At 55.0% G+C, this 27,507-nt stretch overlaps 2 protein-coding genes across 7 annotated transcripts in view; one reads left to right on the forward strand and one right to left on the reverse strand.

Moving 5' to 3' along the window:
- MORN5 (MORN repeat containing 5) overlaps positions 1–1,378 on the forward strand; it is a 30,499-nt gene extending 29,121 nt beyond the window's left edge. For 2 of the 4 annotated variants that reach the window (XM_081066992.1, XM_081066994.1), the window contains one exon: positions 709–1,378. In XM_081066992.1, coding sequence (XP_080923118.1) covers positions 709–781 — 73 coding nt within the window. In that variant the 3' untranslated portion in view covers positions 782–1,378. The remainder of the gene's footprint in view (positions 1–708) is intronic. The other 2 variants (XM_081066993.1, XM_081066996.1) reach the window with 2 other exon arrangements.
- LHX6 (LIM homeobox 6) lies at positions 1,171–25,944 on the reverse strand. Of its 3 annotated transcripts, XM_081066989.1 has the most exons (10): positions 25,695–25,944; positions 24,500–24,571; positions 23,949–24,131; positions 23,461–23,582; positions 14,516–14,736; positions 11,774–11,874; positions 11,469–11,564; positions 11,080–11,254; positions 7,722–7,825; positions 1,171–3,301 (listed from the first exon to the last, which is right to left on the reverse strand). In XM_081066989.1, exons 1-10 carry the CDS (start codon positions 25,776–25,778, stop codon positions 3,281–3,283), a joined length of 1,179 nt encoding a protein of 392 aa, XP_080923115.1. In that variant the 5' UTR covers positions 25,779–25,944; the 3' UTR covers positions 1,171–3,280. The 3 variants fall into 3 exon arrangements, with proteins under 3 accessions (XP_080923115.1, XP_080923116.1, XP_080923117.1); XM_081066990.1 differs by lacking the exon at positions 24,500–24,571 and having other exon boundaries at positions 25,695–25,830; XM_081066991.1 differs by lacking the exon at positions 7,722–7,825 and having other exon boundaries at positions 1,349–3,301; positions 25,695–25,836.
- Between the last annotated feature and the right edge of the window lie 1,563 nt (positions 25,945–27,507).

Raw genomic sequence — 27,507 nt, forward strand, 5'->3', positions numbered from 1 at the left:
AGGAAACTGGTGTTCAAACTAGGGAGCCAGAGGTGGCATGCTGTGGCAGAGCCAGGCGGCCTGGACCCTCTCAGCTGCGCCATTGAGTTCTGGCGGGGTCACCTCTCTCCTTTGAGGCACCAGACACCTCCGCAGAACAATAGGGTTGAGCTCCACTGGGGATTTCCAAACTGGGGTTTGAAAACAGAAGGTACATTCATGTAAAGAAACACACACACACACAAATACACACACACACACAATTAAAACTAAACTACTTTCAAAGATACACATATATCTAAATGGACATTTGATAAATGGATTGGAAGAGTGGAGGGGGAAGGGGCAGAGATGGGGTTAGGGATGGGGGGGTGCAGCACCTAATAAAATAAAGAGAGGGGCTGTGGAGGGGCGATGGCCACGGACACCCTGAGCTGAGGTCTACAAGCAGCTCTGCAGGGCCATGGTGCAGGGCGGGGGGAGGGTGGGAAAGCCTCTGCCCCAGGCACAGCCGCTCCACTCCCCTCCTCGCCAGCTCGGGCTTGAACAAACTGTTCTGCTGCTAAAGAAAAACAGTTGGCACAAGCTGGCAGGCGCTCTCTCTCACTCCCCGGATTACATGGTGGCTCGGGAACCCCGTGAGGCCAGCATGAGACCCATACTGTGCCAAAGCTCAAGCCCAAACGTCTTTCACGTCACTCTATCCAATTCTCCCCGTCTTTCAAACAGGCTCCTCTGTGCCTCACCTGTCGGCCCCCCAACACCTCCTGGTTTGCACTTCGTCTGTGAACTTCTAATCTGATAAGATGCAGCTCCAATGCCCCCCGAACCGTCTCCAGCATGTTAGAGAGACCTGTTTGTTTGCAGCCTTTGCCAGACTGAGAGCTCCTTTGAGGCAGTTGGCTGGGCCTCCAAGGGGTCCAAATCCCAGCTCAACCACAGCTCCCCAACTTGAGCCCTTAGCACAGGGCTCAGCCAACCACGCATGTTCAGGAGCAAGATGGAGGATGACAGCCAGCTCGATTTCCTACAAAGCTTAGATTAGAGAAGAAACCCACTGCCACGCCTTCATGACGCTCATTGTACTAACTGGGGAACAGTACCAACTTTCTAGGAAGGAGAATATACTGGGGGCAGGGGCCTGAGCCCTTAACCAGAGAGCATGAAAGAAATGGAATCCCATCGTGTTCTGGATGTAAGTGCCAGCACTTCTACTTGCATTAACTTTATTTATTACACAAATAAGACATTTACAAAGCACAACATGAAAGGTATGTAACAAAACAGACATTGGTTTTACAAAAAAGTGCTTACAATTTTTTTCCATGTGTGTGTTTTCCCCTTTTGTTTTGTATTTAAATAAATAGTCTTGATGGCCTGTACATTCCCAGGCTGCTCTAACAGGTTAGTGGAGACATGTCTGAACTGCAACATGCTATGACCACACGATCCAAGCAAGGAACAGACCCTGGCAGGAGCCTCAAGGCAAAATAGGTACTGGGTGACCCTGGGCTGGGCCACCGACTGACCACCGACTACATGGTTGCACTTGGGACCTCAGGAGCAAAAATCAAAGGAAACATTAGAGTTCCCCAAGGCCAGGGATCAAGCCCAAGCCACTCCTGTCAACATCAGCCCCTTGCACAGGGCCAGGTACGCATTATTCACTAGATGAGTTCTGAACTGAGCTGTGCTGACCATATCTTCAGTGGTGCCTTCTCTATGCCCTGAGTCAGCAGGAACCATTTTCAGAAGAGAAAGCGGGAAGGTTTTCTTCTTGGGCTACACGCATGTCTCACCTTTCTCCAGGTCCCAAAGCAAGAATGGCATATAGGCTTTCATTTTAAGTGCCAACTTCAAGCATGTGGATTCTGCAACCTTCTCCAGACTCAGTAAAATGGAGAGTGCTGTCATTGACTAGCAATGTCTGCTGTGAGTAAAAACAGGGACAGCCGATATGCATGTGCCATGGACTTGCTTTCCCTGTCCTAGAGCCTCCTTCCAAAAGCAACATATCAGGTTAACCAGAGCAGGAAGGAGGACTTGGGCTAAAACATGCCTACTAGCAGCCTCTAGTGGGAAATGTATCAGGACACCAAGTACTTATAAAACTACGGGATAAACTCGGGACAAATGGGCATCCCCTGAAAACATAAATCATGGACTTGTGTAGCCCAAGCCCTTTTGTTTGGGGTGGAAGAGACGCAGCAGGACAGGGTGGATGTCAGCACAGCGGTGTCTAGCCTCCGTTCTCACGAGTGGGTGGGAGAGCCCAGAGGTACCACATGGAATCCTGGGCTTGGCATGCTCACCTAGGCAGGGGGCACCCTCTCTCTACTCAGAATTAACATGCTGACTGCCATTTCCCTGGGCTCTGTTCCCTAGCCCTCTATGAGCGGTCCTCCCCAAAAAGACATGGTCTACCAGGAGTCAACAGGTGACTGACATGGGCCCCCAATTGTAACCTGCCCAAACATTCGGAAATGTCATCACACAGATCAAACACCATCTCTGCTATGTCGCCTGGATATATGCTGGATAAGTAGGTGGGAGGAGGGTCTCACACACACACTCCGAGTTTTCTCTTTCCTCTCACAGCGCAACGTGCCACATCCTTCTCCTTGAACTCCAAACCAATGGGGGTCTTCCTCCCCCCAACCCCCCTCCCCAGCTCCCTGCCTGCTGGTCTAGGCAGGCCTCCATCTCTGCCCTACTGGGCCTCTCAGGGTTGGTCAGTGTCTCTTCTCTTTCTGAATTAACTTGACATAACCAGACAGATGGAAATGATAAAATTAGAACATAGCTTCCCTTTGGGGACATCCCACAGACACTGTAGAGTTTTCCAGACAAAAGCAACAGAGTGGATAACATTGGGGGTTGTCGGCTATTCAGAATTCGGAGATGGTTCCAAGGAAGTGGTGAATAAAGGCCAACGTGGGAGGAAAGAAAACCTGTAAATTAAAAGGCTGTTGGCGTTGCACAATTCAATTCGGCCTTTTGCTATTGTAATCAGCCTAAGCTGAAGACGAGTCCCGTCTAAATGGAAAAAACTGACTGTTGTTTTCACCCTGATTCCAAATTTCAGGGAGCTCTGCCTTCTAAGAGGAGGACTCCAAGGTGCTCCCGGCGGGTTCTGGTTCTCAGCAGGAGAGGGGATGGCCAGGCCCAGGGGCCCAGCTGGTGGCGGGAAGGATGGCGTTTGAGGGGTGGGTGGGTCCCTGGCAGTGGCTGGGACACTGGATCTCAGCGGCTGAGGGCAGCTGTGGGGTGCCCATGGACAGATACGGAAGAGCCGGCAGCGTCAGTACTGAAAAAGGAGGACCTGCAGAAGGAAAGCGGGGAAGATGGCTGAGCCTGGAGCCTGTCCCACTCAGCAGCCCCCAGAGGTCCTCACACATACAGAGATGTGGGTGGCTCGGGGTCCAGATCTGGCTTCAGATCTTAGCTCTGTCACTTCCTTGTTGTGGGCATCTCCACCTCTCTGAGCCTGTTTCCTCATCTGTGAAATGGGAATGACAAAACCTCTCTCTCAGACTGGGGAGGCTTCGGTGAGACACAAGAGCAGCAGCAAACGCTTGCTGGCCACTGCACCCTGCGACCGGCACCGCATGAAGTACCTGACAAGCATGATTTCATGGAAGCCTCACCTCAACCCGAGGGTGCCCCACCATTATCTCCATTTTACAGGGGAGGGCACTGAGGCTCAGGGAGGTGAAAATCAGTGACCCCGCGATCCCACCGCCAGGGAGAGGTGAACTGAGCACTGCAGCCTAGGCCTGGGTCCGGAGCGAGCTCTCTTCATTGTATCACACAGTCTCTCTCTCTCCAAGGCCGCCATGACAGCAGTCATTGCAGCTTCCTAGGCACCAGGCGACGGGCCAAGAACTTCATGGGCACTTAGTCTTCACAAAGCCGAGGGCCAGGTCGGTGGCTCAGACATGCCAGATGCCTGACACAAAGTGGGTGATGAGGGACTGTCTGCCCCTGTCCTTCTCCCTCTTCCACCTAAAGTGCCTGGCTGACCTCTTATTGCCGTTAACACAGCCAGTTTCGTGAAGTTCAGGTCGATTACTGGCTGTCTGGTCAACGGGATGTGCCTTTTCACAGTGAAATGTCAGGAGGAGGTTTCGAGTGGTCCAGGGACAATAAGTGGGTACGGCCACATGGCTGTTCCACTTTCTTATCAGGAATGTTACGTGCCCAGATCAGTTACCATGAGCAGGAGATGGAGGAAAGTAATGGTGATGGTCTCCATCAGAGTAACCGCCATCTACGGAGCACTTTCTATGTACCGGGCACTCTGCTAGGCTCTTTACATACATTACTGTCTTTGCTCTCAGCCACAAGCTTGGGTGGGGGGACCTATTATTATCCCCATTTTGTGGATGCAGGAACTGAGGCTCAGAGAAGCTAACTGTGTTCCCAGGTCTCCGAGTGAGAAGGTAGCAGAGCCTGCCTAACTTGGTGCTCATACCGTATTGCCTAACCCACTCACCCAACCTTGGGCAGTGCTATCATCCGGCCTCCTGGATGCCTGGCTTTGGGCTCTTAGTAAAAGAAGCTCTCTTGAGAATGATGACTCTGGTAAGACCTGCCCCTCCAGAGGCCTCAGTCTCTATCTGATCCGTGACAGTTTGGCTCTGATGTTCTACAAGCCTTCCAAGCTCTGGAACTGTGGGATCAGCGGCCATGACCAGGAAGAGACGTGGTTTTGGAAACTCACAGGGATGTGTGGCCAAATGATGGGATGGGGGCAGAGGGTGCTACCCCCAAATGCTCAGACACCGTTCTCCTGACCAGGCCAGTGCTGGCCTTGATGAGTGGGTTCATGGGCCTGCCCCAGGTGGCTCTGGGTCTCCTCATAGCTAGGCTGGCTCAGGCCTGGAATGACTTGGGAGAAAACCCTGCACCGACTGACTACATATACCAACCAGGCCCCATGGTTTGGCAAGATGTGGACAGAAAAGGTCCCCAGGAGCTGGCAGGAAGTTCAGACAGTGAGGGGCAGAAGGTCATGAGGGGGGAGACATTGTTCTGCAGAGCTGCTGGATGTGACGTTAGGGACGCAGCCCGGCAAGCGAGAACTCTGGCTAAGCAACCAAACCCAGGGGCCAGAAAACTTCTACAGCCCTAATTGCCAGACCCCAGCCTGTCTCATCCTTCAAGCTGAACCAGACATAACCACAAGCTTAGCTGAGCAACCAGAAGGCATGGGCTCAGCTCCAAGCTCAGCCCAGCCCTAAATGCTTCCAAGACTCCCCCCGCCTTCCAGATAACGCCCAAGCCCCTCACCCAATGGGCCAGGCCCTTCATTATGTGACCCATCAGCTCCACCCACCGCCCTATGCCTCAGCCACACGAAACACCCTCAAACCCAGGTTCCTCCATGCCCCTGTCCCTAGCACGTTCTCCTCTCCCGAAGCTTCTCTCCTAGATCTTTAACTCCCTCTTCTCAAAAGCCATGTTCGCTCCCCACCTCCACTGCCCTGTCATGCTGGGGTGTAGCTGCCCAGCTCCTGCTCTAAGCCACACACGCCCGGAGGGCAGGGACGACCATGCCCACGGGCCTCTGCCATCCCTGTGCCACCTGACAGGACGAATGCTTTCTTACAGGAGAAAGGCAGCTCCAAGGCAGACAGTCCTAGGATGCAGGCCAGCCCTGCCGTGCTCTCTGTGTGGCCTTGGGTGACCTACTCCCATCTGAGTCTCAGTGTCTGCAGGTGTGACATGGAGTCAACAGTAATTATCCTGCCCCAGGAGGCTGTGGAGGGTGAGGTCCCAGAAAGCACTGTGTAGACTGTAAAGTGCTGCACGAAAGGAAGTGGTGACTGAACCAGGCGGCCTTCTGAGTCCCACAGACTCGCCGCATCCCTGTGTCACCTCTCTGAGCCTCTGTCCCCTTATCTTTACCATGAGGACGCCATCCTTATGCCCGTGAAGTGTTTGGGAAGTGTCAGTAAAGTGCCTGCCGTGAACAGAGGCGCTGCTCGACAAACTGCAGCTCTTACTGTGAGTATGACAGTGCAGAGGGGCCCTTCCTGGGCACGCTTGCCCACCACCGGGTGCTGCAGGATTCTGCCTTGAGCACTACCAGTTACTGATAGACCTGTGTCCAACTAGGTTGTCTGTGCCTCCTCAGTCTATACCTTCCCCATGCAGCCCAGCATTGAGCGTAGCACACAGTAGGTGCTCAATCAGGAGACAGAGTCAGAGGGGCTGTCCCAGAGGAGTGGTCCCCACTCCTGGCTGCCTGCCAGAATCACATGGGCTGGGTGTAACACTCACAGGTCCCTAGGCCCTGCCCCAGACCTCCCGATCAGCTCCCTAGGGGTGAGGCTGGGGAATCTGCATCTTTACAGACTGCCCCGCTGGTTCTGACAATCACACCAACACTGCGCTCTGCTGGACTCAAGGGCTCCTGGGGTCCCTTCCAGCTTGAAGGCCCCGGCCCTCTCTCCCTGGCCCACCACACCTGCTGACTCCCGGGCTTTCCCCCACCTTTCTGAGGACCACGGAGTGATGTTTCCTATGCCCTGGGGCAAAGGCCATACTCCCCCACCTGGCAGCCCAAGCTCCCTCCCCCACCCCTCACTGTTCTTCTGCCAAGTTTGTGCTAGCACACAGTGCTGCTCAGTGTCCCCTGCAGCCACGAGGGCTCATGCCTTCCCTCAAACTGATTCAGCCTTCGGGCCTGGGCTCAGACCTTGCTTTCCTTCAGGAAGGCTTCCTCTCATCTCTCCTAATTACGCCCCTGCCCTCCGCTCCCCAACTCCCTTGGCACCCCTATCATAGTTTGATCTCACTGTGTTGTAACTGTTGGGAGGTGGCTCCCTCTCCAGACGGTGGCCTCCTCAAGGTCAGGGACCACGCTTTCCTCATCTCTGTGCTCCTGGCAAGTGACTTGGGGCCCCTGGGTATAATCAGTACATAGCAAATGTCAGCTGAATAAATGAATAAGTGAATGGATACATGCACAGGTTTTCATTTAGTCTCTGTGAGTACTACCTGGGCCTCAACTTCCTCTTTTCTAAAAAGGCAGGGAGGTCTTAGAGCTGTGGCTTTTGGGCTAACCGGGAGGTATCTTGGAGCTGAGAGGGAGGTAGGGGGCTGACTCCCTCTGCAGGTTCACCCAGATCAGCTCTGTCGCCTTTCATCTGCGTTATGGGTTTTGGAAAAGATTCAACAAAGGGCCCCGGTGCTTAAAAACAAAGCTCACAAGCCACTGGACTAGCTGATTCCCAAGCACCTTTGTTGGATGTTCAGTCCTAAAGCTGGAGACAATCAGAGACCCAGATTCCACAAAGGAGGCCTTGCCAGCTGACCAAGGTCACTTGCTGACCTACTATCCCCGGGCCCCACCAGCTCAGGATGTGCACTGCCAACAGACAGGAATAAAAAGAAGGAAGGAGGAAGAAGCAGGGATGGTGGGAGGCAGGGTGGTCTGTGAAATGAGCCTTCTCTGGAACCACCAAGTAACTAAATTCACAAATCTGAAAAAGAGAAGGCCAGCCGTCAGTGGGGGTGCTGCAAGGAGGCCTTTGGAGTGCCCATGCACATGGAACGCACTGGCACCTGCTAGAGTGACTGCCTGGGGGGCCCAGTGGGAGCCTGACTATGCTGGGCAGAGAGGCTCTGCGACAAGGCGGTATGGTGCCTGCTCGGCGACCGACGAGGAATGCTGCCCCATGCCCAGCCCCAGCAGGATGGCTCTGACCCATCAGACCCAACCTGGCTCCATTTACCTTCTCACCCCGGTTGGAAAGTGGCCCATCCATATCGGCTTTGAGGTGGACGGGGGGTGCGGTGTAAGGCAGCCGGCAGTGCACCTGCCCGCACTGTACCTGACCTGTGGATGAGAGGATGCTTGGAGCCCATACCCAGCCTCCATGCAGGATCCCACCTGCCCTGTGCTCCGTAGGCTGAAGCCCTGGGACCAATTTCTCCTCTGCTACTTACCAATTAGCTCACTCTGGGCAAAATTTCAATAAGGTCGTTTGCAATGGTCTATGTGAAAGTCCCTTTTATAGAGTGCTATATACTATGTGATAACTGTCCAGCTCACTGATAAACAAACACTCATAAATGAATATGTATTGAACACCTTCTACATGCAAGCACGCTCTCTCTGACCACCCTACTTACAATTGCAACCTAACACCAACACTCACCTCCACCCTTCCAGTCTTCTTTCCCAGCATTATTTTATCTTCTTAGTACTTAACCATCATCTGACTTACTATATATTTTTATTTTTTATTTGATATTCTCTGTCTTTGCCAACCAGAACACAAGCCCTAATGAGGGCAAGGATTTTTCTCTGTTTTCTGGATTCTAGATCTTCGTTAATTTCCAGTGCTACCTTGGCTTTTGAATGTAATCCATTCCGGAAGACCGTTCGAGTTCTGAAACGTTAGAAAACAGCCCACAGCGAGGCCTCAGGATCTTGCACTCAGCGGAAGCCGCATGACATGTTCGACTTCCGAGGCGTGTGTGAAAACCAAAGCATTTACTTCTGAGTTTACGGTGTTCGTAAACTGAAATGTTCGTCAACGGAGACGTTTGAAAACGGAGGTACTACTATGCCTAGAATAAGGCATGGAATCTAGTAGGTACTCTTTAAATATTTGTTGAATGAATCTCCGTACCCTGTTCTAACATCTAAAACTGTGGGGGAAAGTCCATTCTTGCATCTGACCCAAATCTCTCACGTTTCCATTTCTTTATCACCACAGTAGAGAAGAAGTCCACGGTCTCTCTCCCCAGCACTTCAGCAGCTTAGGTAACAGGAGAAAGAACCCTCCATAGAGACTTACAGTTGACATGCAACTTGGGACTAGTCATGTGCCTTTCTGAGCCACCGTTCCCTCTCTACAGAATAAAGCAGTTGTATAAAATTGGGGATTCTTAATCTGGGGTGTCCTAAGAGTCCATGAACAGCCTGAGATGACATGGAAAACTATGCATGTAGGTGCATTTTTCTGGGTTCTGGTTCCAAAGCTTTTTATCAGATTCCAAGCTCTAAGGCTCCAGGAAACTCAGGATCCTGTGAATTTAGTTAATTGCAAAGCAAACTGCTGAGGGGACCTTCAGCCATGCAAGAGGCAGAAGGTCCAAACACCCTTGACGCCTCCTGCACGAGCTGGAATCCACCTCAAGGTGAAAAGGAAAGAGCACCTCAGGCCCTTCTCTAGGCATCAAAGACAGCTCTAGGGTCAGTGAACAAAGTATGTAGGCAGATTCCTGGCATGACTCTGGAGGCCATGGTCCCCCTCCCAAGAGGGTCACTTAGACCCATTCCCAACTCCACAGTAGAATGCTAGCTGGTGGCCTAGAGTCGTACCTACAGAGCCCCTGGTCCTTGTTGCCTTTAACAGATGAACTAGATCTTCAATGAGCTATGTGCAGCAAATAAATCATTGTTTAGAAAAGAAAGGGAGAGAAACCCCCTCCCACTGAGCAGATGGTTCAGAAATGGAACAGGACAAAGAGACACAGTTTCCAACTGGCAGCCTGGTGCAGCAGGCAGGACTCTGCACCCCTAGCTCTGCCAGCCAAACCACCGTCACCGTCAAAAGAGCAGCTAATAGTTATCCAGCACTTACTAAATGCTGAAGACGTGAAGTCAGTGGTCTCATTTGATGCTCACCACACTGCTTTGAGAAAGGTATTTTTCTTGTCCTTGTTTTTACAGATGAGGAAACTGGTATTCAGGGAAGCTGAGAAGCTTGCCCGATGTCACACAGCTAGGAAGTGGCAGGGATGGGATTTGAAGCCTGACAGTCTGATACAGAAGCCCACACTCAAGTCTTTCAGCTCCCACTAACTTACTGCGGACCCTTGGTTTCCTCATCTGTATCATGGGGACAGCTATCTCTGCTGTTTAGAAATACGGTTAGGGGCACATGGCAGGGGCGAAGTAAATAGCAGCGTCTGTCTGACATCCCTTCTCTCTCTTCCTTTTAATTGAAGCCAGAAAAGGGAGGATCTGAGTTTGTGAATATATTGTAGTCACTTCTATTTTTCTGCTCATGGCCCGCTTTGAGGAAGCAACCAGTGAAAACAACCTCAAAGGGAAAGAAAATTTGTGCTAAGCACCCGATCAACAGCAAATTCACTGTACGTTCATCCCCCAGAAATGCACAAGGTAGGCATGAGGTAGGCATGATTAATGTCCCAGGTTACAAATAAGGAAACTGAAGTTCAAGGAAGTTGGGTGATCTGCCCATAGCCTCACAGCCCTGGGTATTCCCACCACACTGGCCTTCTTCTGGGATCCTAAATACAGTGGGACCTCAGTTTTCAATGTCCGTTGACGAACATTTCGGTTTACGAACACCATAAATTTTATGGATCTATCGTATCATTAGATAGTAAAATTCAGGCTAAATTTGCAGTTTTAGGGGTTGATTTTAAAGGTCTGGAATGGATTAATCCATTTTGCATTACTTTCTATGGGGAAACTGGGCCTCGGTCTTCGAACGTTTCAGAACTCACCGTCTTCCGGAACGGGTTACGTTAGAAAACCGAGGTAGCACTGTACACCCACTGCCATCAGGCTCCCTGGGTCAGGCTGTAGGCCTGCTTACAGTAGGTTCCTCTACCACCCTGCACACCGATTGCTCTCCACTCCTGGTGTCTCACTAACCCTACCTATGCTTCCAGTCTCAGCTTGCTGACAGGCGGCATCTCAAGCTCCCATCCAGCACCTTTTCTACAGGAACCATCAAAACGGAAACCACGCGCTTATCTGCTTGGTTTTTGTTCGGCGTTGTGTCTCCCACCAGAAGGCAACCTCCACCAGAGTAGGGGCTTCACCCATCTTGTTCCCTTCCTAGTCCTGGGACCCTGGCACACAGCGCGTGCTTGCTTGGAAACTACTTTTTGGAAGGCTGGAGGGAGAGCTTGCTTTTACTGAAGCAGAGCCAAGGAATTTAACCGAATTTAACCCTTCGCCCCAATCCTTAGGCCCAAGTGCTTGCGGAGTCCACCTCTGCACCCACCAGGCTCGGTAAGGCCTCCCCACACCTCCGCCGCCCGCGCGCACGCCTTTGGGCTCCTCTCTCCCGCAGGCAGAGCGGCCTGGGTGTCGCGGTCACTTACTCTCAATGTAGCCGTGCAGAGTGACCATGCGCGCCCGTTCGGGGCTGCTGAACGGGGAGTAGTGGATGTCTTCGGACAGGGCGGAGGGGAGGCGGGACTGAGGCGCCCCGGAGGGCGGCACTGGATGCTGCGGCGTGTGCTTTTTATGACGCGCCCGGCAGTTTTGAAACCACACCTGGAACGACAGCCTCAGCAGCCTCAGCTTCGCAGAAAAGGGTCGGACGCGCAGCCGCGGGGCTCCAGGCGGGACTGACTCGCTGCCTCCAGATGAACGCGGCCACGTGCCCCCGAGCCCTCGGCTCCGCACGCCGGCCGAGCGCTCGAGGACCCACCCCCAGGCCCCTAGGCCCCGCCTCACACCCGTAGGCCCCTCCCTTTCCCGTCCCCACCTGGATGACCCTACGACTGAGGCCGGTCATGTCCGCAAGCTTCTGCAGCGTCTGCGCGTCGGGGTTGTTGTCCTGCGCGAACTGCGCCTGCATAACCTGGGGAGCGCGGGGGGCGGTGAGGCACAAGTACGGAGGTCTCAAAGGCCCTGGCCCAATCAGAGGCTCCAGCCTGGAGGACACGCCCCAGACAGCTACAGCCCCGCCTCGCCACCCGGGACTGGGCGGGGCGGGGCCAGAAGGCCTTCTCAGCCCCGCCCACACCAACGCCCCTCCCACACCCGACCACTCGCGCCCTGCCTGGGTACCTGCAACTGCTCCGCGGTGAACGATGTCCGCGCTCGCTTGGCCGGCTTAGGCTGACTGTCCTGCTCCGAGGGCACTGCCCCCTCCAGCGTGAGGCCGTTCCCTGGGGGCGACAGAAGTGGCTGATCACGCGTCCCCATCTCTTCTAGTGGCAGCCTGGAAAGGACGGGGGTGGGGGGAGCTGGTCCCTGGAAGGGTCAGGAGCGGAATTGGCTGGGAGCGGGGACCCCAGGGTCCTAGTCCCTGAGCTCAGTCTTTGGGGAAGGGGCTTTCATTTCTGGGCATCCCCTTAGTACCAGACGCTTCTCATTCGGTGTACCATTCATGTCTTACAGCCCTGATGATGGGTGACTTGATCCTCACTTGAAAGTGGTGGAAACTGAGGCTCAAAGAGAAGTCCCTGCCCCGGATCTTTCACTAATATTCTGACAGCTGGCTGACTCAAGCCCCCCCAAAAAAAACACAAAACAACAACAACAAAAAATAAGCAAAACCTGGGCTCCCTCTTACCGAATCTGAAAAAAACAAAGATTGGTGGAGATACGGAGCAAGCAGGTTACAGAATTGTGGTCCTAATTTTGTAAAAACTGATGAAAGCAAAAAGGTTGGAAGGTGTTAGGGGTGGTTCCTCCAAAGAGTGCGATTATGGAGACTCTACTTTCAATATTTATGTAACTTTGGAGGTTTTTACAACAATCATGTGTTACCTTACTTCTCTAAGGTTTAATTTTGTTAACTGACATACATAATGTTAGCTATTCTCTTCCCACTTACATTACTTTTACAATCACACTAAATATACTCCCATTTTATTTTGAATATCTCATTTTTCTGAATGCAAACGTAATATGTGCTCCTTATCAAAAACTCAGAAAATTCAGATAAGCACAAAGAAGAAAATTAAAATCACTAGCAATTTCACCACTGTTCAAATTTATTATATTCTTTTTAATTAGAAAAACACTGTGTCAAGGGGGAAAAAAACAAAAACACTCTAACATACATAGAAAAAATCTGGGAAGATACACACAAAAATACAATGGGTGGTGGCATTTGCAGTGATCTTTGTTTTCTTCTTTTTGCTTAACCATCTTTGCTAAATTTTCTATGATGGACGTGTGTGTGTGAATGTTTCAATTTAAAAAGTAAAACAGTAGCCCAAACTGAGGGCTGATTAGTAAAGGAGATCCAAGGCCCCAAACCATCAAGCTTCCTGGCATGGTAGAAGTTTGGGGTGAGGCCTGTCTGGGAGAGCAAGAGCATTACTGGCAAGGCTGTGAGTAGGGGTTATTCTGGTTGGTTCAGGTGTGGAAAGAGCCTGGGGTCACTGACGGGCCATGGTGGGGGGCAAATCTCTGACTCCTGGGATTCCATGCCAGCTCTACTGCTGACTTGCCCATCCCCACTGCAGGTAACTTCATAGCACCCCATCTTCACTTGCTCCTCACCTAAGCCCACTCAGCACCAATCCTAGCAGGAGAAAATGATGGCCCTGACGGCCATGGCCAGGAACACTCTGGGAATCCCTAACTAGTCTCCAGGCTGGAAATCGAGGCAGGGTGGTCCATGCCCCTCTCCAGAAGCAGTAGGGATGGGATAGATTCTTTGTGGCATTAATGTCTCCTAGGAGATCAGACAGGACAATGATGAGTGTACCCTTTATTTCAATGGGAAAATGAAACTTAGAGTCAGCCACATCCAAACAGCCTCCTCTGCTCGATGAGGTCTGCTTCAGGGGCCCTGGAGCTTGAGAATGGGGTGGTATAGTACGGTGGTGAAGAGCCGGGGCTTTGGAGTCAGGCAGACTTACTACTATGTAACCTTTGGTAAGTCACATACTGTAGATAACCTCTGCCTGTTTCCTCATCTGTAAAATGGGGATTCGCAGCTACTTGCTAGGGTTGTTGTATGGATTACATCAAATAATCCACATTACAGAGAAGTGAGCAGCTTCCACAGATCCAGATAGGGGGATTAAGAAAAGGGTCCCTACCTCTGCCCACAGCCGAGCCTCTGAGCCCCCTTTCCACCAGCCCCAATCCCCCTGTGACTCAGCCCCCACAATCTCTAGACGACCTGGACCCTTTCCCTGGACCTATGTGTCTTGGGGAGTCACAGTATCAGAGCTAGAAGAGATTTAGGGATGTTTGTAGTCCACCGTCCATCTTGCACAGATAGGGAGACTGAGGCCCAGAGAGGAAAGGACACTTCCTATGTCAGCAATAGCATGCCAGAAGCAAAACTGGAGCTTTAGTCTCCAGACTCAAAGGCCTTTCTCCTTACACTCCAGGATGAACCCCAGCTCCCAAACCTCTAGCTTGGAGCTGCTGGTGCTGGTTGGGTTTGGGAGAAGAGAGTCTGTCATCTCTCCAGGATAGCTGGAGGGGATGAGCCCTCCAGCCAACCAGAGCTGTCCAAACAGAAAAGTGGTCCACCCCATTATGAGCATCACCTCTAGGGTTCACCTAGTGCCTCCTGGCTTTACAACACATCTGCTCATCTATCTTTGAGAAAGTGTCCTATCATTAGCCCCATTTTACAGATAAGGAAACAGAGTTACAGGGAAAGGCACTGACTTCCAACTCCCAAGCAAATGGGGGAGCCAGAAGCTAGCTCCATGCGCAGCCCCCAGGTGATAAAGCAAGCGCCTGACCCTAGAGGAGTGTGGGCAGTTCCTGTGGTGCTGGGGTGGGGTAAGGCTGAGGGCAGAGGTATAGCGGATGCTGGGTGGGCGGGTTGGGTACCGTTCTCTGCAGCCCTCTTGAGGTTCTCGATCATGGTGTCGTAGTGGATGCGGCACAGCACCTTCTCCTCGACCAAGCCAAACTCCTCGCCCGTGGACAGCTGGCGCTTGCAGGAGAAGCAGGCAAAGCAGGCCAGATGGTAGGCATTGCCGCGCGCCCGCCGTACCCAGTCGCTGGCATAGATCTGTCGGCCACACCGTGCGCACTTGGTCCCAAATCGGCTGCGGGACACCAGGGCAGGGAAGGGGATGGCGAGGCTCAGACAGGCCACCCCTCCTCCCTCCAAATCCCAGTGGCCAGCCCGCACCCAGGCTCCAGGCCTCAGGGCCTTCACTCCTCACCAATCGCCCTCTACGTGGATCCACCCTACCCCCAACCCCCTGGAGACAAGTCCCACTTAGAAGGAGAGCTGGTGGATGGATTTTATTGTCTTCTTGTTGCTTTTCTGAGTTTTCCAAATTTCTATAATGGTGACATTTGTATATAACATTAATTTGTTCATCAAAATATTTCATAAGTGTTAGGGAGATATAATAGTAGTAATAATAGGCAAATCTTTGAGCACTTACCATGTGCCCAGGAAGATTCTAAGTGTTTTATGTTGATTAGCCCCAATTAATCTTCATTTTGCAGACGAGGAAAATGGGGACCAGAGAGTTAAGTAACTTGTACAAGGTCACACATCTTGCAAGGACAGGGACCCGAGATGAATAAACTGTGCCCCCACCATAGAGAAGCTCAGAGTTTCTTGGAAGGATAGACAGATACGCACTTACTGGCTTGATGACCCTGAGCAAACTGCTTAACCCCCGAGTGCTCCTGTTCCTTCTCTGAACCGAACTAGATGACAACAGCTAGGACTACTATTTGTTAGTGCTCTGCATCCATTAAGTAACCGCCTAGTCCCAGAGTCTGGAGCCCGGACATTCCAACAGTAAATGTTAAAAAGACACAAAAGCCGGGATCAAATGCCGTCTCCCCCTTAAGCCTTCCTTGGTGCTGCCTCTTTCCCTCCTCCCTCCGCCTTTGTAGTGTGGCTTTTCGGGTGTGGCTGCCTCCACCACCGGAGTGGGAACCTTCCAGGAAGCAACAGAGTGTGTCCTTGTCCCAGAAGTCAGCCCAAGGCCTGGCCACTGAGCACCGGGGAAGGTTTGTGCTTTAGTGGACCCTGTCCCAACCCTCTGAGCCTCAGTTTCCTCTGGCGCACACCCTATTTCAGGAAATGGTGCCATGACTCACCCAGACGCTCAGGCTTAGACACCTAAATCGTGCACTCCTCCCCTTCCTTGGCCCCACATCCAACCAATCCTGAAGCTCTGTTGGTTCCTTTTCTAAGTATGCCTGGGACCCATCTTCTCTCCACTGCCACTGCCGAGCTCCTAGGCCAGGTTCCCATCATGCACCCCTCTCTGCCAGTCTCAGCCCTGGTCTACTCGCTGTTTCCAGGGCCATCCCTGGCAATCCATCCTCCACAGAGCAGCCGCAGTGAAGGTTCCAGCATGCGCACTGAATCCTGTCCTGCCCTGCTTCAAATCTGGTCCAAGATCCTGGAGTTTACAAAGCCCAATAGACCACATCTTCTCAGGCTCATCTCCTCCCTAACTCTCCTTCAGATCCTTCACCCCACACCCAAGCACGAGTCCAGTCAGGCACAATGGAATATCAGTCCCCGTCTTTATGGCCACCTCTGAAGCACTTTCCCGCCCCCAACCGGCCTGTGCACAGGTTGTTCTCTCTTCCCACACGCCCTCACCCTCCTGGAAGAGTGCCACAAACCCAGCACCACCCTTTAGGCACTGATCACCCTGCTTTGCAGAAGTCTGGTTCCTCGGCTCTCCCATCCACCCCGGCACCCCTGGTAGAGGAGCAAGAAGATTTGCTTCTGTGTCCACAGGACCGGCACACTTCCACCCAGGAAGATTCAGAAATGCCTGTGTGTGGAAGAGCCAGACCAGCAAACGAACTCTGATCACAGCCTCGCCTGCCTTGGCAAATGCAAGCAACTGCCAGTTGAATAAACGGTCTTGGGTTGAACTCAGTGCGGGAGCGCGGAGGCCTCGGCCAGCCCGGCTCCCGACAGAACTCCAAGGTCACTGTCTCCGACCAGAAGCTGTTCGCTCAGGCCGTGCTTCGCGCCTTTGCCGGGTCAAATGCTCCCTAAACCGAGGCGGTCCCCGACATCGGAAACTCGGCTTCCCCTGGGGAGAGCCCAGCATAGCCTGTGGTCTCTGTTCCCAATCCCTCTCAGTAAATGGGAGAGGAAACCGCTTTGCCCACCCCAGTGCACTCCCGCCGTGGGCCGATCCCAGGTTTCGCTGCGGGTCTGGTAGAGTCCAGATTGGGGCACTTTCTGGCCTCCTAGAGGAGGGAGCAGCCAGCTGTGTCTCGGGACCAAAGATGCAATTCCTTCACTGCACTCCCTCGGCTTCGCCGCAACCACGAGAGGTGTGGACACTGGCACCCACTTTGCATACGTGGAATCGGAGGTTCAGAGTGGGCAACTGACCAGCCCAAAACAACAAAGAGAGTGAGTTCCGGGCTGAGGTCCGCGCGGAGGTGCTAAAAGGACCTAGAGCCTGCGGAAGCGGCCGGACGGGAGATGAGAAGAGCTGGAGGCCGAGTGTACGAACAGGAAAGGAGCCTGGTCTGACCACGTCGAGTCCCCACTCGTGGTCGCGGGTCCTGGAAACTCCGGTGCGCAGGGCCGGGGCCCAGCGGTTTCCGGAAGCGCGATCCCGGGGCGCGGGGGAAGCCCGGGAAGGGAAGGTCCGGCCCCCAGAGGCCGGCCGAGGTCTCCGTGCGCCGCGTCCCCGTGTGCGATCCCGGGTCCTCCTCGCGCCCGACTGTGCAGGATTCCTCGTCTTCTGCCAGGGACGCCTCCAAGATACCCCGCGCAGCCTGACCTTCCAGTTCCACGAGTCCGCGACGCCCGAGAGTGTTACGCGCCTCCAGGGGCGGCTCACAGCGCCCCAGCCATGCCCTTGATCCCAGGCGAGCGCCGCGAACGGTCGCTCAGCAACTGTCTCTGACAACCCCGCCGTGTCACCCCAAATGCCAGGCGCGCTAGGGATCACGCAGTGCGAGGACCTCGCCGCGCGCGCTGCAGCTTGGCTTGGGCAACGAAATCATCCTGGCGCTGGATCCCTGGGTGGGGATTGGGGAGCTCAGGAGGCAGTTTGGGATGCCTTGAGAACCACTCCTGCAGCGTGTTCCCCACCCAGGACAGGCGTCAGTGGCACACACAGGGGGCACGAGGAGGAGGCTTACGGATCCAGGCTGTGACAAACCGACAGACTCCTTCCCAGGCGGGCTGCGAGGCCCGAGCTGCCGGATTCCGGAAGCAGCGAAATTGGCGGCGGAGACAACGAAACTTCAAGAAAGGGGTGTGCGGGAGCTGTGAAGGGAGCGCCAAAGGGATTAGGGGGCAGAGCTACCGCCCCCGCCCCCAGCCTGTGCGCTCCCCTCCCCGGGTCCTGGCGCGCCTGGGAGCGAAGGACAGAGACTCTTTGGGGACGGAGAGGCGTCCGACAGACGCTGCGCATTTCAGCAAGTGCCGAAAGGAGTAGAGTGGGCATCGCGCCCCTCCTCGCCCTCTCTCCCCCGAGTGGGAGCAGTGGCAGCCGGGTACTCGTGGTTGTGCGGAAGGAGCCGAACGCCCTCGTCCAAGTCAGGCTCGCTCTCCCGGCCCACCTTCCGTGGACAGCGAGGAGGCGCTCAGTAATAATCACTGGTTGGAGGAACGATCCTTAACGAAAGAGCCCATCGGAGTTCCACTGTGACCCCGTCCCCCACTAGTAAGCTACCCTTTTTACGCATGAGGAAACCGAAGCTCAGAGTGGGAAGTCCGACGTTAGTTACGAAGTTAGTGAACCAGGGTGCTGAAACAAACCAGAGTTCAATTATTTCATCGTCAGGATGCTGCCTTAATGGCCTTCGATTCTATGAGGCCAAACAAGGGGGATTGGAGGTGGAGCCCTGCCTATCCCCTTTTCTCCGTTTCTTCTAGGCAAACTCTTAGGAGAAGGAGCCATTAAAAAAATAAAAATAAAAAAAAAAAAGAACAACAACAACAAAAAACACAGAACCAGCAATTAAGAGGTTAAAACGTCCCGCGCCTCGGAGGTCCCGGCCCGAGGCCCCTCCCCCCGAACTCCTCTCTCCGCTCCCCCAACATCTGTCCCCCAACAGCTGGCGGCCACTGGGCCGCTCTCTGCCGCGGTGGGGGGCCGCTTCCCAGCTCTGAGCCTCCCCGGGGACCCTTGCTCTGAGGGGAGGAGGTGGGGTTCTCCCGCAGGAGCCGGAGCCGGGAGCCCCGGGTGTAAGCTTGGACTCTATGCAGAAAGCTCTAGAAGGCTGGGGCTTGCCCTAAGTCACGTGGGCCAAGAAGGGGACAGGAACACCAAGCAGAGGCCCCTTGGCCCAGCCCAAGGCACTCTCTGAAGTCCATTCTATAAACACCAGCAGCTGTACTTAACCCTTTACTCTCCTCTCTCATGGTCAGGAGGCCAGAGGGCCAGGGACCACGGTGACCTGATCTTGACAAAGTCAAGCCAGTCAGGGTCTCTGAGGAGGTCACTTCTGCCCCAGTGCTCCCAGAACCCACCCAGGAAGAGTCACACCTCAGAGCACACAGCGGGTGTTCCCTGTGTGAAGCCAACCAAACTGGGCAGGGAATCTTAGGGCCAGCAGAAAGGGGTCTTTGCCATTCCACAGGGGAAATGTAGAGAGGGGCTGCTGACATATCTATAGACGAAGCATGTTGACACAAGAATGGTAAAGTCAGGTAGGATGGTGGAGTCAGGTAGCCAGGGGCTTATCCAGGCTCTGCCACTTATTAACTGTGTGACCTCACCTCTCAGGGCCTCAGTTTCCCCTCCTATGGGGAATTATGGGATAATATGGGGATTACGAAAGTATCATAATCACAGGGTGGGCCTGAGGATTCAGTGTGATAAAGCATGTAAAGGGTTAACACAGTTCCAGGCTTGGAGATGAGCTCCATCAATTCTGAGGCCAGTGTCCTCATCCCTGCTCAGCCTCTCCACACTCTCTCACTGTGTGACCCTGGGCTCTTCACTTGCCACTCTCCCAGGATATCAGTCTCCTCATCTATACAATGGACATGATGCTTCCAGGAGGCTGAGGGAACCAAGAGGGCTCTGCAGATCAATCCATGCCCCATTTGGGGGGCAGCAGATACAGGGCTGTGGATGGGAAGAAGCTGTCTGGGGTTGTGAGTACTGAGGCCAGTGAAGCTATGAATGCTCTGGAAAGGAACATTATTTTCTCCCAGGACTTTTCTTTACTTCTTGGAAGAAAATGGGGAGAAAAATGGTCTTTAAAAAAAAAAGTGAAGAAGTTAAAAGCAATATCATATTTCCCTGGTGGTAATTATTTTTTTCTGCTAGAACTCAGGGAGTGAGGGGAGGTGGGAATCTGGTTGAACCCACAAGGGCTGGTGAAGTCCCTGTTTGGAGGGAGAGTTGGAGAAACTGGGGCAGAGAGGTCCAGTGACCTGTGTGCCAAGGGCAAACAGCCAGTGGAAAACCAATTCCTCCCAAATGAGCCAGGGGCACCACTGGAACTGGACTACCCGTTCCCCACCCCCAATCTGCAGCTTCCCTCCCTGGTGAACTTGGGTGCCTTTCTAACTTCTAACTTCCAGCTCTGCCAAAGGTGACAGACTGGAGGTGTCAAGGAGGGGCAAGGTGGGGGTGAAACCCAGAAGAAACTCTTCAACTGGGGGATAAGAGCCCAGGACCTCCTCCATGGGGTCTTGACCACTTTCTCCCTCCCTCCATCCTGTTGAGAGACTTTGGCCTTTCCTGGACAGAGTGCTCTGTCCATATCCCACCAGATCCTTGACCCTAGAATTCAGGAAACAGAGGGCTAGAGAATCTCAGAGCACAGCCCCTCCCTGAGCCCCAGCTCTTGAGAGGGGCAATCTGCCTCCCACGCCACCATTCATGCTCTCTCCAGGAAGACCTCTCTTACAACAGCCACCGGGAGTTCAGGCTGCTGCTCAGAGCAGACAATAGTCCCTGCCTGGCGCTCTGCCGGCTTTTCCTTTCCCTTTTTGTGGGTTTCATTATTTTTGTTACAGGTGGGGCTACCAGGGATGGGTTATGCCTGCAGGGAGACCTGGCTGGAGGAGAAATGATCAGAAGAGCCACAGTTCTTCCCTCCTCCCTGGGAATGTGAGCTTTTATTCCCTCCATTTTCTTAACCAAAAATCTGTTTTAGTTTTGCTTTGGGGGCTCTTGTCACTGGAAAAGGATTAGCGCTCAGATCCTGCAGCCCAGAAATGGCCCAGCCCCATCTCTCCAGGCAGGCCCTGCTCCTCAAACTGCTTGAGGAAATACCATGAGAGGATTGTGCCATGGTGACAATCAGGGCACCCACAGCACCTGCCTTTTAGGGAGCCTCTACCGAGCCTTCCTTTCTTCACTCTCTCCTTCGTAGTTCAGAGAGACAACCCTGGAAGTAGGACACTAAGGGCAGAGAGAAGCAGTGATTTGTCCAAGGTCACACAGTGATTTGGTGTTGGCCTAATGGAGCTGTATACCCACTCTCCACCCCAGTGCAGTGGGGAGGAAGATTCGGAGCCAGTGAAGGCATTGGACAGCGGGTCAGGATCTGAGTTTTGAGGAATCCTTGTAGGTCGAGTAAGCACAGCATCTAAGAAGGCTCAGTCCAGCTTAGGCACGAGCTGGGCTGGAGAAGCAGCAAGGAAATGTGGGCCAGTGGTTCACGGGGCTGTCAGGTCTGTCCTCACCAGGAGAGCCAGGACAGCAGTCCAGCCCAGCCTTACTCTACGGGAGGAGGCTGAGATGTCATCCTGCTGGCTTCCCTAGAAGCCCTGTCCCTGGCCAGCAGATGAGCCCAAGGAACCCTCAAATGACAGCTGGCTTGTTTGTTTGTTTGTTTTACCAACTGGAGTCAGGCCTAGAGCAGGGAGGTGGCTAGACAGGCATTGTAACCTCCATTTTCTGCCCTGGCCAGCCAATGGTCCGGTGGGACAGTGGGGGGAGACATCGTACTCAGATTACACACTAAATAATGATAATCCTGCTGTGACATACACACACACAGCAGTCCTCAGCGACAAATCCACATTTGTCCACATTTACGTCACACTCTTGAGCCCTCAGTGCTTGGGTGAAGGCCTTAAGCAGAAATGCCTCCCTCAGAGGAAGAGGGGGCAGGGTGAGGAACGACAGGATTTCAGAATTCTCACCCTCTTATCTCTGGATCCCTGTGCATATGTAATCTTGTCCTGACCTCCTTGCACACACACACACACACACACACACACACACACACACAGACTCAAAGTCCCAACATTCGCACACTGACACACGCTCTCCATACTCACACATGCTAGTCATAAAGGGACACAAATATTATCTAGCCACACACCCCTGCCCCTGCTCAGTGATGCAGCCCCTCAGCACCCCTGCACAGGTCCCGACAAGACAGACAGACATACACTCCTTGCACACTGAGGCCGCCTCCATGCACACCCTGGCTGCACACACTTTCACACCCAGACACAAAAGAGTCCACTTCTTGAACGATGCTTCCCACGGTTTCCCCAACTCACATCCCACTAAAATGCTACAAACTTCCCCCTGGATTCAAGGTCAGCTTCTTCCAAGTCTCAGTGGGCTGCGGGGGGTGGGTGGGTGGGTGGCTGTCGCCTTCTACCACATTCCCTGACTCTCAGGGGACGACTTTCTGGGGTGGAGGGGGAGAGAGGTCTTCCCAGGAAAATTGAAGCCATGGCCTCTCCTGAGACAAGGATGGAAAGGATGTCTGTGGTTAGGTGGGGGGGCCTATAGGGGAGTAGCACTGTCTGCTTCCTGAGACCCTTGGGAATAGGCATTCCAGGAATCAATCCCACTCCACTCTCTGTGGACTCCATAGACCCCGTGGCCCTGCATCAGGCCTGGTTCAGGTTTCCCAGGGAATCAGGCAGGCGGCCTCTACGCCCCTGACCTGGCAGTGACCTCGCCCCCATGACCAGGTCAGGCCGAAGCCGCGTGGTTAGGAGTGAGGCCAGCGCAAGCGGCGGAGACGCGGGGTGCGGAGGGAGAATGAGCCTTGCTCCGGTGGACAGCTGCCGGGACGTGGCTCTGCGCCGCAGGGAGCGCAGCCCCAGGTAATCCATCCCTGGTCCCTGGCTGCGGGCCCGGCTCTCCCCTTTCGTGCCCCTGCGGCCCAAAGTCAGAGCCTACACCCGCCAGGCTGAAGCCGGGTCCGAAAGGACGGTGGAGTTGGGACTGGAACAGGCGTCTGGGACCCAGGCAGGACCCCAGACTGAAAACGCGACATTAGATCGACGCCGGGGTCTGAGCTGAGGCGGAGCAGGAGACCGAGGTTGGGGCTTGGGACGAGGAGCCTGAGTATGGGATCGGATCTGAGAGCAACGCGTGGCTAGTGCTCGAGGCCCAACCAGCCCCGGATCCCGAGCGGAGCCGGGGTCAGAGCCGGGCCGGACGAGACGCCTGCACGGCTGGAGTTGGAGCAGGGTTGGAACCCAGACCCTGTGCGCACTGGAGATGCAGCCAGATAGCGTCTGGGGTCCAAACAGGGCCCAGCCAGAGCCGGGGACATCGGAGCTCGACCCGAGGCGCTGGAGGTCGGAACTGGAGCCTGAGACTCAGGCAGGACCCGAGACGGAGCCAGAGACGCGACCAAAACCGAGTGGGCCGCAGGAACCAGAGACAGATCTCGGGCCCAGGCTCGTGCCGGCCCCGGTGCACGGCCTGGAGCTCCTGGTTCGTGGCGCTGAGAGCAGCGGGCTGGGCCCGGCGTACCCAGAGTGTACTTGGGACGCGGGGGCTCCGGAGCCAGACACCACGCGCCGCAAAGCCGGCCTCCACACGCGCGAGGGGTGGGGGGTCTGCTGCGGTGACACTGCTGTCCCAGCGGACGAAGCCTACCTGAAGTAGTCCATCTTGCAAAAGATTTCCTTATTCTTGATGTAGCAGCTGTTCTGCTGCCTCAGCGACGTGCGACACACGGAACATTCGAGGCACCGCACGTGCCAGATGAGGTTGTTGACCTGGGGATGGGGAGGAGGGGAGTAGAGGCGGCTCAGCGCTGGCCTCTTTTCACGCAGGTCCTCAGCCTCCCCGGCTCCATTTGCAGACAGAGACGCTGGAGCTCTGACGGTTCATGTGGCTTCCCCACTTTTCTTCTGTAACACCGAGGCTCAAGGAGGTAGAAATAAACCCTTCCCCTTTTTGATACCGGACCCCGGGGGCTCAGAGAGATGCTAAGACTTGCCCAAAGCCGCGCAGTCAGGCTGCAGCTGAGGCAGGATTCGAAATTAAGCAGACCTGGTGCGGGCGTTGTTTCCCTGCAGCCCTCTGGGCTGCAACTCACACCCCACCAGCACATACGCAATACCCTGCCCCCGGGGTCTCACCTTGAGCAGATACCGATCCAGGATCTCGAGGCCGCAGCTGGAGCAGATGTTCTTGCCGGCGGACGGCACGGAGGAGGCGGCAGAGGGCGGTGAGCAGACAGATGGCGTGCTGGGCGTACAAGGGGAGGCCCGACCCTCGTCCTTGTCCAGAGCGCCAGCCAGGGTCTCGGCGTCCGACTGAGCCTGCAGGGATAGCCGAGCGCTGAGCTGAGCGCTGAGCCCCGGACCCAGTGTCACGACGGCCTCAGGGACAAATCTGGGGCCCCAGCGCACCAACTGACAACGAAATCCCCACGAGCCGCCAGGCCATGGGCTAGGGGACAGGAATAGAAGGGCCTATTGGAGAGCAAGGAACGGCTCCAACTTTTAACACTCGCGTCCTGGATGCCGGGAATGGTCAAAGCCCACATTCTCGGCCGGAAAATCGAGGCTCAGAGAGGGGCGGCGCCCTCCGGGAGTCCCCCAGCGCATGGGTCTAGGTTCGGGGCCGAAAGCCCGGCCAGGTCCTCAGGGCCGGACCACAGACCGAAGGCAGGGCCGAGCGAACTCACCATGGCGGGCGGCGCGGTCCCTTCAAGGCAGCGGGTGGTCGCTTTGCAGCCGGACCCTGGCTGGGCCATTACCTGGGGGCGGGGGGAGGGAACGCAGGCGGCGGCTGCAGAACTGGCTCTGCGCAGCCCGAGCCCAGCGCCTCCCTGCGCCTGTTATATAAACCGGCGCGGAACAATGAATCCTAACTTTGTAGTGGGCATTTAAAGCCCTTCCCCACAAAAGCGGTGTCTCTCTAATGAAGCAATTTGAATTTGGATTGGATTTTTTCCCTCTCTCTCCCCCTCTCCCTGCACTTAACCCGTGGCTCTTGAAGTAATCGCTTAGTTCCCTTGCAATCCAAGCCTCGGAGGGGGAAAAAAACCACGCGCACACACACAAACTACCTGCAATTAGAAATTGTCGTGAATGCCCAAGATAAGAGGTAGCCAGAGTGTCAATTCCAACTGTCAATCAGTGAGATCCATCAGGCCGCCCAAAGAATTGCAAATTTGATTTTTTAATGGTAGTAATTAAAAATCGAATTTTTTCTCCCTCCACCCCCCCCCTCCTCACTCCCTTCTCCTCCTTTCGACACAAAATGCAAAAAGGAGAAAAGAGAGAAAGAAAGAAAATAAAAAGGAGATGGGGGAGGTGTTGGAGGAAAATAAAAAGCGGAGCGCTGGGAGCATCAGCCTTTCGGCCCCGCGCGCGCAGCGAAATTGACGCGGCGACAGAGACGCGGATTCAGGCGCCTTTCGAGGGCCACTCGGAGGGACACCGGGAACAACATGGGGGCGAGACCCGGGTCGCAACGGGGCCCAGAAGAAGACAGAGGCGTTCAGGAGGAGGCAGCGGCGCCCTCCAGCCCTTCGGCGCGCGGGGGACGGACCCCGCGCCGGGAGCCTCCGCCTGGTCCCCGCACAACCTCCGGCCCCCGAGCGCTATCAGCGCCTGTTCAGACGGACAATGCCCGCCTCGCCTCCTCTGGATTCGCCCCTGTCTTTGCTAAATCGCTTTTTGAGAAATCCCTCCAACATTTGCATAATGTGTTCCCACTTTCCGCGCCCCCCCCGCGTTCGCGCGCGCGCTCACACTCACATAGACACACTCCCAGGCGCACCCCCTTCACTCCTGCCCCCCCGGCCGGGCCCGGCTGAGCCCCGGCCCCCGCGCGACCCTGGCCGGGGCCGCTCAGCCGCTCGCCCGCGCGCTCACCTGGTCCGCGGCGGGGCCGCCCTCGGCCGGCAGCCGGCAGCCCTCGGGCAGCGCCGGGGCGGCATTCTCGTGCTTCCAGTACATGGGCCGGGGAGCCGCGGGCTCGGCGGGCGCGCGGCGCGGACAGACGCGCCAAGGGGGGCCCCCGCCGCGCCGGGAACGCAGGCTGGAGCGGGAGCGGGAGGCGAGCGGAGGCGCCCCAGCGCCCGCCCCCGGCCCGCGCGCAGCCCCGGCCTCGCTGGCCGCCGCCGCCGCCGCCTCGCAACAAGGTCCCGACAAACTTGGAGAGGCCCCCGCCCCCTCCTCCTCCTCCTCCTCCGTCTCCGGCTTCTCGTAGTCCTCCTCCTCCTCGCCCTCCTCCTCTTCCTTCTCCTCTCCTCCCTCCTTCTCCTTCTGCCCCCCCTCCAGCTGCGGTGGCGGCCGCCCTGCCGCTGGAGCCCCGCTCGGTTCAAGATGAGTCATGCGTGACCAATCCCCTCCCCGCCAAGGGAGAGCGAGACACACACAGCGAGGCAGCGACCCAGAGACACACACACAGTCATATAGACGCACAGAAACTCAGAGCGGCTGAGACACGCTGACATACAAAGGGACCGGCAGGCACGCAGCTCTCCCCCTGCCCCTCCCTCCAGGGGCACCCACAGCCCTCAGCCACGGCTGCACTCACGGGTGCAAAAGGGACCCATGGGCACACACCATCGGCCTGAGATGGATTCCTAGAGTCACGCATGGTGATCTGTTGATGCACTCCCAGGTCTGGTCCATTTGTATACATGCTGAGGCAAGAGATCGCCCGTCCATATCATGTACAGAGCACAGGCACCCCGGGGCGCCCTCACACACCTGCACAGACACCTCTGCTGCTTAACAGCCAGAGAGTGCCCGGCTCCTAACCACTGACGGGGATTGGGCTGCGGTGCTGTTCCCCTCAATTCTCCTGGGAGGGGTTGCCTGGGATATCCTCCTTCCCTTCAGGATGTGCTGAGCTATCTCACCTTCTCGAGGGTTCTACTGATAGTGAGAGGCGTGGGGAAGGCAGGGAGGCCCAGGTATATAGATAGGAGACACAGTCCCCAAACACACAGACACAAAGCTCTCAAACTCAAAGACAGAGTCTTCCACACACGAACACCCTACAACACACACTCGTGGACACACAACCTCAACCCCTTCTCCACAAACGAAATGAGCCTAGGGAGACACATCCTCTCCTAAAAACAAATATGCACACTCAGACTTAGACCCAGCTCAGCAGACACGGCATGCCACCTCCACGCCATCACACATACCATTACCTCCTAATTGCCCTCACTTACAAATGCAAACACCCCAGACAAGTGTTCTTACACTTGTACACACGTCCATACTCAGAACACCGATGCCCCCAAGGCTCTAAACCCAGTGCCCCAAACTCCAGTCCTCTACTCAGACACCCACAGATATGTACACACATCCCCACAGGTGGCAAAATCACCATTTCTAGTCAGAAACAGCACCCACAGACACAGGAGTCCCAGTAGTCAATCTCAGTCATGCACACACACAGGCACATCCTCACAGACACAGGCAGACAAGGGTGTCTGCACACCAACATCCCCCAAAGATACAAATATCTGTTCTTTTACAAACACCAAAGGACATAGAAATGGCCCCAGCCCCAGCGAATGCCCATCCCCTTCATTTCAGTCATTTATTGCTCTCAGACACAGAAATTCAGATGAAAGTTTCTCTCTGAATCCTAATCTTTTATACTAAGGGCACAATTGCAATGTGAGAGCTGGAGAGGTGTATACATCTACACACGCATGTGCAC

The sequence above is a fragment of the Rhinolophus hipposideros genome, assembly GCF_964194185.1.
Source record: "Rhinolophus hipposideros genome assembly, chromosome: 11".
Classification (NCBI taxonomy): domain Eukaryota; kingdom Metazoa; phylum Chordata; class Mammalia; order Chiroptera; family Rhinolophidae; genus Rhinolophus; species Rhinolophus hipposideros.

Bases quoted from the DNA above. Each gene is read 5' to 3' on its own strand.
- LHX6 (XM_081066991.1), bottom strand. From the start codon at position 25,778: ATGTACTGGAAGCACGAGAATGCCGCCCCGGCGCTGCCCGAGGGCTGC. The intron at 11,565-11,773 runs GTACCCAGGCAG...CGCGCTCCCCAG, and splicing joins TCACCGCGGAGCAGTTGCAG to GTTATGCAGGCGCAGTTCGC. The intron at 11,255-11,468 runs GTGGGGACGGGA...CTGTCGTTCCAG, and splicing joins TCAGTCGTAGGGTCATCCAG to GTGTGGTTTCAAAACTGCCG.